This window comes from Ambystoma mexicanum, chromosome 2p (assembly GCF_040938575.1).
Source record: "Ambystoma mexicanum isolate Mex_15411 chromosome 2p, UKY_AmexF1_1, whole genome shotgun sequence".
Classification (NCBI taxonomy): Eukaryota; Metazoa; Chordata; class Amphibia; order Caudata; family Ambystomatidae; genus Ambystoma; species Ambystoma mexicanum.
Window position 1 is genome coordinate 1181900348 of NC_090923.1, and position 12873 is coordinate 1181913220.

A 12873-nucleotide genomic window follows, 5' to 3' on the forward strand; every position below is an offset into this window, starting at 1 on the left:
ATCCCCTGCCACACGAAGTTTGTGGGACTACACCTTATGACGGTGCTCGCCCAAATTCCGACCCCTGTGGAAAAATCTACCCTACGCCCGTGTTAAGTAGCCCTAAACAAGCTGAAGTCATAAGTCGGCACATGTCAAATAATGCAAGTTGTCAGAGCGCTACGGGCGATATTTCGCTCATCGTGGTTCAGGATTTACCAGCAGGGGTGGGCGAGCTCCGTCCCTCCATAGAGACAGCCGGTGATGTGCGAGCTTCCAGACGCTCAGGGCCGGCGAGTGATGTGCTGCAGGAGTTCGGAGAGGCGGCGTTGTTGTACGAGGCGGAGGACGCTCTCACTGACGTTGAGGGGTGGAGCCAGTCGCAGGAAGCGAAAGCAGTAGGAGGATGCGACGCCGTGGCCGGCGACGCAGAGGCAACACAGCGCCTGTTGGACTCTGCAGAGGCCCGCCGCGTCAGCCCTGCCGCGGCTGCTCTCGCAGAGATATGGCAACCCAAGAGTGCAGTGAATCGTACTGATGTTCCTGAAACTAATCACAAGGTAGGCGCAATAATTCAAAGCGATTTTTCTTCCCTAAACAAGATGACAAATGCTGCTGAGCCTATCCCCCTCTTGATATCATCACTACTGACCGCGGATGAAGCGCTAACAACGGTGCACGCGGATGATTTGGTGTGCGATCCATATTTAGGTAGTGAACAGAGGGGCAATAACGTAGGTCCTCCTACCTGTGATAAATGAAACTCTTTGAAAGTGGTCTCTACCGTGCTTCAAAAATTGATTAATCTAAACAAATCCCATTCATTTAAACAGTCTGTGACATCTACCCCCGTGCAGGATGCGATATCTAAAGCACCCCTGAAAAGGAATTGTGTGAACATTACAAATGTAAACCGTGACATATGGGGATCCGGCAATTATAAAAGACCTAAGGCAGCCACTTCTGTATCCTCAGATGAGACAACATCGTCACATCACACTAATGTAGCAGACTCCCAGAAAAGATTGCCAGTATCAACATCTCGTAGGAGACCCCAAAGTCTGGAAAACAAGGCTACATCTAGTGAAGACTCGTTAACTGACTCTCCCACAAGAGACTCGTCGTTCATTGAACGCCCTTTTCCTAAAATCTGTCGAGAAAGGACGTGGCATAGACGGGTACCCCGGCCTTATCAAGAGCGACGAAGTGAGGGTAGTGGAGCCCCCTGTGCTCATGTACCAGCAAATGAACTTTTAATAGCTTTAACATCTGCAATGGCCATTTCTCTAACACCCTTCACTAAGTTGTACGAATCTTTAAATGAAAATGTGAAAGACGTTACAACTCTATTGGCCATGATGAATTCAAAAGTGTTACATCTGGAAGCATCATACTGTGCCCAAAAGGCTAAACAAGAGGAGCTAACTCAAAAGATATTGGTAGGAATAAACTCCTTAAATAATGTGAAACAGAACAACACATTCGACAAAAAGCTGTTCGCAGAGGTCGCAAAAGAAGCTTTGTCTCTTTTTCGGAAATCTCTGATCGTTCAAAAAGGAGATATCCATAGTTGCGCTAGCGACTCGAGCGTAACAAGGATGCCGGAGGCGCATTGTTCCGCTAAAGTTGCTTCTAATGCCGTCCAGGAGACTAGAAAGATGGCCTTCCAAGTTCATCCGACTCAATCTCAGCACCTGACTGTTACATCTTCAGAAAGTCTTGTAACTGAAGACAATGCACCTGAGCTACCAGGGCGCAATGCTGTACCACCGTCGTCCGAAACTCCGTTAGTGAAATCCAGCCTCTGTAACACACCACAGTGCGGAAATGTTGGGCTCTCTAACCCCCTGGACATATCGTTTAAAACGGCCTTCCATCAAGCTAGAAATGCTGCAAATCCGGCCTTATCAGACTCACAAAAAGCATCCGGCTCAATGCCTCCTGGGAAAGAGGGGGTTCAGGTGGGCGAAACGAGAGATAACCCCACAGCATCCGAGACTCCGGCTGGGATATTTCGCATTTTTGGAAACCAAGACTCACAAAATCAGGCCAAAGTAAACAAGATTACAAAAAAAACTCCTCCACGGATGGTGAAAAAGCAAAAGAACTTACCTGCTCATAAAAAAAACCAGCAAAAAGGAGCACGGAAATTTTTACGTAATCTGAATATGTTCCAATTGGTGGACAAAGCAATCACCTCAAGCCTGAAACTAGCAGACACAATTAAGGATAAAACATTGGACCAACCGTTAACAACCGAAAACGTGACGATATCTACTGAAATATTGCCTTGTGAGGAAGATTTGGCAATTGACAAAGAGTTAATAGACTTATCAACTTATGAAGATCCTGAGACAGATGTGTTGCCAGTACGAAAATACTGTGCGTTGACCTACGCTCACAAAAAAGCCCGTCAGTGCTTCCGGCCTCAAACGACCAACGCTCCTAAGAAAGTAAAAAAAAAACACAAATTGTAAAAAGAGCAACAATCGAAGTGAGCAAGAGCACTTCCTCAATATCAACACGAGACATTAACCAGAGGAGATGTGAGCTGGTGCCCCTGGTCAGAGAAATAGAAGAATCAGATTTTGTACCTAAGAGCCCAGAGTTCATGACACTTCAAGCAAAATGGGAAAGGCAGAGGCTGAACAACAGGAAGATGAAGTTAGATCTCGACAAAGGCAACCATCAAGTAGTAAATGGAGAGAACCACTCAAAAAGAATTGAAGGGTCTGGGTTGCCTGTCCTGACTGTTCCACAATTACCACTACCAAAAATCGACAATAGTCATGTTGCACAGTCTAAAACAAACAATCAGAAGAAAGAGAACCGTTATGGAAACAGGGGTTCGAACGAAGTGCCTAGCCTGATTAAAATAATGCTGGAGAGGTTGGTAGGTGGTGACAAACTAATTTTGAACAGATCAAACGTGTTGAGATTACTTCATCATATACCTCGGTTGTGCTCACTTGATTCGAAAGACCTGAAAACGGTTGAATTTCCGGACGAGCGGCAAACAGACAAAGTGATTTTGCATTTAAATTCTCACATAATTGCAAATGTTATTTTAGAGGCTGATGAAGATCTGTTATCGTTGGGCTTTGATACCTATAAATTGCTAGAACCAGACACACATAATATTTCATTCAAGACTGCAGGACTATGTGTCTCTCGGCCCTCACGTACAGAAACATCTCCATCTTTGGAATATTCTCAAAGCACAAAAGCACTCGGCATGGCTCAGTCGAGCCATTGGGGAAAAGACGAGTCAATCAACAAGAGGCATCACTCTGCGCATATTTGCCAGAACTCTGAGCCCATGGAGCATGACGAGGAAGTCGGAACAAGCACGATGGATAAAATCAAAATAACGATAAATAACGGAGCGTCAGAGGTCATCCCTGTGGAAACTGCACTAAACGGCACGTGAGGCAATGAAGTAACACAGGAATGGAACTGGCTGGCATCAGCCTTAAATAGTAAACAACACAGCTAATGCTCAAAGACCAACATGGCCCAAGAATGTCTACTTGCCTCTTGGAACACATGTGGTTTTGTCCACTTGTTAAATAATGCATGGGCCCAAGATTTACATCTCATATGCTTGCAAGAAACTTGGCTGCGCGAACTGCCGGTGATCTCTGAATTTGAATGTGCTTTGAACCCTGCTATTAAAGCGGACAAGGGGCGCCCGATAGCAGGGCTGTTAACACTGATCAAACGGTCTTCAGGTTACCGCTTGATAACTTCTAAAAACTATACGCCCTACATTCAAGTATGCGAAATAAGAAAGCTCACAGAGAAACCATCACCTTCTGATGTATTCCACATACTTAATGTATACTGGAATCATCAAGCCGCCGGGTCCTACTCCTTTATTGACCAAGTTTCCTCCATAATTGACAATTTGCTTGAATCATCAAGAGGAACAGGCATGATACTCTGTGGTGATCTAAATATCGATTTCTTTAAACCCCAGAGCGTCACTAAAGGTCGCCTTGCTCAAACCTGGACAGATGAAATGTCTGTAAGAGGTTTGTCTATGTTAAACGGCTGTACCCAAGGTGACATTCCACCAAGGGCCACGTGGCAGCGTGAGCTCTGTAGTTCAACCATTGACTACATTTTTGTCTCTGACAGTGTGCACACGAGAACAAAATCTTTGAATGTTCGGGCAATGATAAACAGCGACCACAAAATGCTGGTAGTAAAATTTTACGACACAAAAGGTGCCCTGAGTAAAAAATGGGGCTCAAAAATCTCAGCAGAATCGAATCGCCTACGAATAAGACTGGAAGAACACGAAGTGGCCACCATATGCTCCCAATTTAAGCAGATACCTTTGGAGATTGAGTATGCTCCCATATTGGCGCAATTTAAAAGCACAAATAACGGAATGAAAAACAGATCATTCAAGAAAAAACACTCCTTTGATCTAACGGTGATGCAACGCAAAAGAGCCATGCGAGCTGAAATTCAGAAAAATAAACTAGGTCCAAAAGAAGAAAGAATGCAACGAAACAAAGTAACTAAACAACACTACACAAACTGGATTAAAAGTTACCAGTTTATATTACATCAAAATGATGCAGAGGCAATGTTGAAGATTCTTTCCAATAAGAATAGTGGTGAGTTTTGGCGAACAATAAACGCGATGAAATCACCACAAGAGGCATTACTTATAAGTCAGGTGATGGAAGCTGAATGGGTCCAGCACTTCACTGCGCTATATCATAACTCCCTTGTCCCGCATGCACACTCACCTATCGAATCAGATTGGAACCTAAACTTCTCAAGAGACGAAATACGAGATGCAATAATGTGAACGAAAAACTCTAGGGCCCCGGGTCCCGACGGCCTATCGAACTTTATGATTAAACAGTTCCTAGACCTGTGGGCTGACTTGTGCTTCGATCTCTTTGCAAGAATAAACTCGCAAAAGCAAATACCGACATCATGGAAGTCAGGGATAATAGTGCCCATATTTAAGAAAGGGAACAGAGCGTCACCGAAAAATTACAGACCAGTGGCCCTCCTTGACGTCCTAGGCAAGCTTTACGCCTCTTTGCTGCAAATCAAATTAATTAATTGGTCACAAACAGCAAAAAAAGTGGACGAAAGACAGGCAGGTTTTGTGAAAATGGTGGGTTGCTCACTGAACCTGCTAATCTTAAATCTGCTACAAATGGAAGCCCTGCGCACAAACACAAAGTTTTATGCAGCTTTTGTTGACTTTTCCATGGCCTTCGATATGATAGATCGCGAAGCGCTATGGGTTAAACTGGAAGGGTGGGGGTGTCCGGAAGATCTACTTGCGGCAATCAAAGAGCTTCATACAGACACTTCAATTTCAATTCGTCTTGTTCATTTGGGCTCCCTATCCGCTAAAATCAAAACTCTCAAGGGAGTGAAACAGGGATGCCCGCTGGCAGCTGCAATCTTCAGCCTTTTTACCTTTGACATTGGAGAAGCAATCGAATCTGTGAGAGCCTTCCCTCCAAAACTCAACTTAACGCTGATAAGATGGTTGTTGTATGCCGACGATCTAGTAATTCTAGATCAAACTCCGATCGGCCTCCAACGCAAACTAGACGCGATTCAAGGATATGTGAATACAAACAACTTGAAGTTAAAAACCTGCAAAAACTGAAATTTTGGTGTTTGAGAACCTAAGATCACGCAAAAACCAGAGGTGCTCAAAACACAGGTGGTCACTAGAGCAAGTGGTCCTTTGCACATCAAAATCTGTAAAATATCTAGGAATGATTTTGAACTCCAGTATTTGTGATGACCCTTGGTTGACTGAATCAAAGAGGAAATGTGGACAGTTGGCACGTCAGGCTCTTGTGATCCATAAAAAATATGGGCGATTCTCAATGCGACCACTGAGAAATTTTTATGAACAGAAAGTGGTCCCGTTTTTTTAACATATGGCGGTGAAAATGCCTTTGGTTGCCCGTCTACACATTGGGCATCACTGGAACATATGTTCTGGACGAAGGCTCTAAGCCTACCAATAGGAATATCTACTGCATGCATAAGGTATGAACATGCGCTGGTCTCATTGCATGCGAGGGTCTGCTGGAACCAACTATCGTTGTTCCGGAAATCCAAAACTGAAGAGGGAATCCTACAGTTCAAGATCCTGCATAATGCGTGCAGCGGAGGCTCCGACATTTTGTCCCAATGGGTAAAACGAGGTGAAGATTTATTAACCATCAACAACATTAGTTTACATGCCCTGCACGTAAACCCGACAGCAGCTAAAGTGAAGATCTGGTGCGCTGACTGGATTGACACAGGTAGTGAACGCCAAGCTGCCTGCGCGATGAAAGATGCGCCCGCTGAAGTGAAAAGCTACAACGTACTGCAGCCTTATATGATTCGTTTTCCAAACTCGAAGGCACGTATACTATTCTTGTTATTCAGGCTGAACTCATTCAAGACGAAGGACCGCATCAGACTTCGAGCAGACGACACTGATTCAAATCCCAGTTGTCGTATCTGCCTTAAGGAGCCGGAATCCCTTAAACACCTGGTGTTATTTTGTCACTCTTTAAAAAATGAAAGATCTGTTCATCTGGGACAGTGGTACGCAAACCATCAAACACTGCACGCGGACGAGTGGTGGCAGAAAATGTGGAATAGATCGGGTTGGAAACTAATTATGCCCCTGACCTATTTCCTGGCTGTAATCGAGGAGAGGTTATCTAAAAACTCAAGTGTCTGATCCCCGATTCGTTGAAAAGAAAGTATAACAAGTGTGGACTGACCAATGAGATAAACACCTTGGAGAAAGGTCCGTACACTACTTGTGTAAGGCAGAAGAGATGAACATCTCAGGGGCATAAATAGAGGAGTAATAACAACATAAAGATGTTAAATGTTTTGTTTTGAATTGTATCATATTTTAAAGGTTTGATTTTTAAACCAATAAAATTAAAAAAAAAAAAAAAAAAAGAACCAATAGTAGTTCTGCCCTTTTCGGAGATATCAATCTGGGGAAAGTAGTTTCTATTTTTAAGTGACAAAAGGCCTTGTCTACTGGGGAAGCTGGGCAGCTGGTCCTCAAGGAAATGCATCCTTCTCATGGGAATCAGAGGGATGTGGCTTGATTGTCTTTGGCTCGAGGCCAATGATACATCCTTGTACCATAAGAATAGAAGGTCTTTGGTTGGTTACCTCCAAACTAGGAGGATCCTTCTTGCTTTGCCATGCACAGCCACAGATTCTTTAGCAGTATTTTCTTTTATATACCCACTTCACCCACAAATAATTGTAACCGCTTTTGTTTTAGTTACCATGCAGACCAGTCTATAGAAATACTGGGAGGTTGCCAGACAGGTGTTTGCCCCTGATAGGATGAAGGGGCTGTGCTACAACCAGTCACATGGCAGGCGGATATACGACTGCCTCTGTCACAGCTCTCTTGTTTTACAGAGGCATCGTACTGTACAGTTCCTTAGTTTCATTTGCACTGGTAAATCTGAATTTCCTTCACTACCCAAATAATTCACAGGAGATATATGCACCATAATATGTGCCCCCAAATGTCGCCCCCCCCATTTTTCGGTGCATAAGCACCGTTAGCCGAAGCTGAGTTTGAGGGGGAGTGAGGGCGGGTGCATGGAAGAAAGAGGACTATGGACTAGGAGTACACAAGTCACGATGTTGAGTAGCCTTTTCTTGCTACAATGTTCTGTCCCCGTTCCTCTATACTGAATGGGTAATTTCATAGCACCAGAATATATTGGGAGGTGGAATGTGAACTGTACTAAGAGAACAGATTTCTCAACACTGCTTGACTGAATGCTGTATCTGAGCTAGAGCTCGCATCCATGCAAAATGCTTGCTGAACGCCAGAGGCGTAGACCAGGTAGCCGCTCTGCTGATAACATTGCAAGGCACCTGCTTCTCACCTGTGACTGCTGTGGCTTCAGCTCTCACAGCATTATCATGAAAGCTGCCAGGAGGTGGAATCTTTAACATTTAATATGCTTCACGGATAGCAGAAATCACCTGATGACCAGATGACGATCCACCAAAAGTGACATAAAAGGGCTTCATATTTTCATAAAGCCCTTCGTTGGGAAGGTATCATTCGAGGTTACTCTTCACACCAAGGAAGTGAAAAGTCTCCTCTGCTCTTGAAGAGCGAGAAGGAAAGAATGTAGGAAGGTAGATCTCCTGATTGCTATGGAAGGCAGACACAATCTTGGGTAGAAAATATGGGTGTTTACCCAAAACCACATTACCTTATCTATGCACAGAGATGGCCTGAATCTTACTAATTCCTCTACCTGAAGTAAGAGCTACCAAAAGAACAGTTTGCCACGTGATCAACTTTATGTCAATCACAGCCATTGGTTAAAAAGGCTTATTAAGCTACAGATGAAAGCACTGTGTTAAGATCCCACACTGGGTGTGGTCTTTTGAATGGTAGGAACATTGCGAGAAGACCCCCCAGGTGGTGTTTAACAATGGGATTTGCTGAAGACAGAAAAACATCTTCTGCTTTTCTGTAAGCACCTATGACAGCTAGATAAGTTCTACAGGTGTCAACCGGAATGCTAGACTGAGCCAAAAAAAGTGAGAAAGCTACACTTTAGAGGATTCAGTTTGTTATGTAGGGCACATTGGTTGAAGTACAGCCGCTTATTGTGATATTGACATCTTCTGGATGGCTTCCTATCTGATTGGATTACCTTGAGGTTATCTTGTGCAATCCCATCGCTGCATAAACTCAGTTCTTCAGGCACCAAGCTGCTAAGGCTAATGATTGAGGGCAAGGATGGAGAACTTCCCCCTGCTGTTGAAAAAGGAAATGCTGTGCTGTTTGAAACATGAATAGTCCTTTCACTGCAAGAACCAAATTCTCGCAGGCCAGTGTGGAGCCACCAGAATCAGACTGCAATGGTGATAACTCTTGAACTTGGCAATCACTGTTTAAAGGCGAGGCACTGGAGGAAAGGAATAAAACATCCATTTATTCCACTCAATCTCAAATACATCACCTAATGATTCCTGTCTGAGGCAGATGCATGATGTGAACGACCAGAATTTGAAGTTGTTTCTCTTTGCAAGTAGATTGATTTGTGGAAATCCCCACAGACTGAATATCCCTTGTAGGCTGGAAGGACTGAGCTCCCATTCGTGATAACTGGCAATTAGTTTGCTGAATCTCTCTGCTTCGGAGTTCTGATCCCCTGGAAGATGGGATGCTAATAGAAAGATGTTGTGGGCAATTGCCTATTCGCAAAAGTGCACAGCTAGGCTACAAAGGTCCAGGCATCTGTTATCTCCATATTTATTTAGCTCCATGTTTATTCGCATAGAACATAGAGGTTGTACCATCCGAATCAGCACACCCTTGCTTTGAATTTCTGGAACAAACTACTTGACCGCATTACACTCGTCTTTCAGTTCCAACACATTGATGTGAGCATCCAGAACCTTTCCATCACACAGACCATTGACTGGAAGGTTCTCCATTGTTGCACCCCAGCCCTCTAGAAATGCATTGGCAGCATTCACCACTGAGAAGGACTGGGGTTTACAATGAGCCCCCGTCAAAAGATCTCGAATGTCCTGCTACCACAGGAGTTCTGAACTCAGTTATAGATGGATGGAAGGTACATCCTTCTGCCTGCCTTTGTCTTGCCACCATTGCCGTGCCAAGTGCAATTGAATGTGCTCTTTTTGAGTGTGGCAAAAGGTACTGAAATAATGCAAAATACCTGAAGACCCAGAAGCCTCTGACACCCCCAGGCGGTCCTCTTCTGAATGGTTAGAAAGTAGGAAGCCTGTGCACGCGTAGCTGATATCCTTTCCTGAGTGGGAAATGCTCTCACTGAGATTGTGTCCCATCTGTAGCCGATGTCCTCCTGAGACAACCTCTATTTATTGCAAATACAAAGTTAAAGGTTAGTGAACGGTGAGTGGCCAGTGCAACATAGTGTGCACTTAACATGGATAGTGTTTAGGGAGTGGACAGAAAGGGTCTTCTCAGCCTTAGAGCTTTGCACAATTATCAGGTCAAGTGCAATTATTCAAGGTAGTGGGAATGACCCCAAAGATGTGGCATGTTCCCAATAAGTCACCATCTACGATCTTCTAGGCCCTGAGACAGAACATTCATCTTTGAACCTGTATTACTTTTGCATCCTCCTGCCTTCAGTTCATTGGGAACAGCAACCTCAATCTGGATCAAGTCAAAAGGCTCTGTCTTGCAGGTTCAGATCACATGTGTAAGGACCACGAAATGGATCTCTCTTGCTTGCATTTATGAGGATTTTCAGCTTGTGTTCCCTGCACGTGTCCTATCTCTTCTGTTAACTTGAAACCTTCCTTCTCTTGGTGTCCTTGGCAGGCTGTGCACAGTGTCCTCGCTGGAAGCCTGGTCTGCATGCTTCAGCAGAACCAGCCTGTTGGCTCTTCTCTGTGTTCTTGAATCCGATCTGCTTCTCCCATTCACTCCAATGTACCTTTGGTTTCCATCTTTATTTGCATGGCCACCCATGTTAGTGGCATTAAGAGTCAGCAAGCAATTCATATGTATTTGTATGCGTTTTACAGTTTCCATGTAGCAGAAGGTATACTTGTGTCAGTTCTCTAACTATGTGAGTCATAAGCATATTCATTGTATCGTCCAAAAATAAAGCTAAAAGTCCATGTAACGTCATCTCGGAATGCCTGTGTTCCCACAAAGACTTAGATGACATACGCAGGTTTACCTTCGAACCTTTTCTGGTGTTCATGCAGCAAGTGAAATTCAGTGCCACTCATGTCCTAAAGAGAGATGGTAGACGGGGTGTGGTTGTTATTCAGGCGTCTCTCCTCTGGTTTTGCAAATATCTGGTACATTGCACAGTGGGGCCACTTCACTGCAGCAGTTTTCTTGCATTTGCTGCAGCTTTTCTATGGGGGACAGTGCCCATTGCCCCTTTTATATGCCTCCCACCCCTTCCCCCAACATGAAATATATATCTAAAATCCCCCCCAATAGAAATGCAGCGGAATAATACCACAAAACTGCTGTGAACAAAATGTGGGATAACGGCCGCAGTGAGTTGGCAGGTACCTTTTGCAAGACATCTCTTGATGTACCTTCGGACAACAGAAAATGCTTGCATTTCATTCTAAAGGGGGCAACATTCTATGAGATGTTCTTCCTTTTCCATAGACGGTTATCAGAGAAATTAAAAGGATTAGATTGAGGGCTAGCAGGAGATCACAATAGAGAAGGTGCAGAGATTTCAATTGGGATTATTAAGAGGTTACTCTAGCAAATGTACCACGATTGCCAAGGGTAAAAAGGGGATACTTGTAGGACAATGACAGAGGTTACATTGAAGATTAGCAGAAAATTGTCATAGAACAGGAGGTCTGAAACCTTTGCCTCTTCAGTTGTTTTGGACTACAACTCTTATCAGCATTAGCCAGCAATTAATTGTTGAGAGATCATGGGAGATGTAGCTTAAATAATCTGGAGAGCCACATCTGGTTGCAGACCCCTGCTACATGGTAATTGCAAGGATTCTGTCTGGGATCAGGAAAGCAATGTGTTGGAATACTAGAAATGTGTCTTCCCTAACAAAGATAATGCAAAGATAAGCTATGTGAGGGAGTGTTCATGTTCAGCTGCCTTCTACCTGAGATTGCTTCTTCTGTGTCCCCCTGCCAGGTGACTTGCTGCCCGCTGATGGTGTTCTGATCCAGGGAAATGACTTGAAGATTGATGAAAGCTCATTGACCGGGGAGTCGGACCATGTGCGGAAATCAGTGGAGAAAGACCCCATGCTGCTCTCAGGTGAGCGAGAACATGTCGCAGAGCTCTCAAGTTGTCCAATGTCATGTGTGATTAACTCCTGCAGGCCTGGTTTTATTCTTTGCATTTATATACTTGTAGTTTTGATTTACCCAATATGAATGCAGAATTACTAGTCTCAGAAGGGACAAATGAAGGATTGGATGCTCTGAGTTTTATTTTATTGTTTAAAGTGCAGACCTAGGACGAGAGCAGCAGTGTGCTGTACAGTTTGTTAGTACCCAGCATTTGGGATGGCATCTTTTAATGGTAGCACAGTACTGCGAGTTGCGGTCTGTGCATCCAATGGGATGCACAAATCATCAAAGATGCGGCAAGAGACCTCTCACCATTCATCACCAAACTTATTAACGCCTCCTTCTCATCAGGTACCATCCATCCCCAACAAACTTAAAGAATCTTGGGTCCTCCCTGTGATATCGTGATGGTGGACCTCCTCACGCATCCACTCGTGTATCCTCTCACACATGCAAGGATACCCCGACACGGGAGCTGGGGTGCAACACGTCTTTATTCAAACGATATCTGATTCTAACTAACTGTTCTGGCGGTAACCCTGCCCATCCCCAACACGTGGGACGCAGCCCACCAAACAGTGACAACAGAAAGAGGACTCATCCTCATATCAACTATCAGTGACGACACCGCACCCTCTCGTTACTAAACATTTAGTTACGCTCTCAGTCCATTTCTTCGATGAGGCGATGAGGCTTTTTTCTTGCTCTCTGTGGTCGATAGTTCACTCTTGGAGATGGCTCTGTCCACTCTTCAGATGCAATGTCGTTTCCAGAGTCTTCCCTGTCTCCGTCATAGGGAGCGTCCCACTGAGAGAACGTGTCACTCACGCTTGTGTCACCGGCGTACTGAGGGCCAGGCATCCTTCTGAAATGAGAAGCGTTTCGAGTTATGGACCGGCGGTCTCCTTCCGCGGGGATGAGTGACCCTTTCTTCTTGACAATGATGAATGGCTCCTCATTGAAAGGAGCTATGTTTTTGCGCGGTTGAGGTTGTTGGACCCTTACCATGTCCCCCGGTGTCAGGTCATTTCCTCCGGCCCGGCGAGCGGT

The 12873-nt window shown here is 44.6% G+C and overlaps 1 protein-coding gene across 9 annotated transcripts in view; it reads left to right on the plus strand.

Annotated features, from left to right (window-relative positions):
• The window catches only part of ATP2B3 (ATPase plasma membrane Ca2+ transporting 3), a 1317805-nt gene that overhangs the window by 694742 nt on the left and 610190 nt on the right, over positions 1-12873 (plus strand). For all 9 annotated transcript variants that reach the window (XR_011302157.1, XR_011302158.1, XR_011302159.1 and 6 more), the window contains exon 6: positions 11663-11788. Coding sequence is in view for 6 of the 9 variants with exons in the window: in XM_069645362.1 (XP_069501463.1) it covers positions 11663-11788 (126 nt within the window). In the remaining 3 variants the exon portion in view is untranslated. The remainder of the gene's footprint in view (positions 1-11662; positions 11789-12873) is intronic.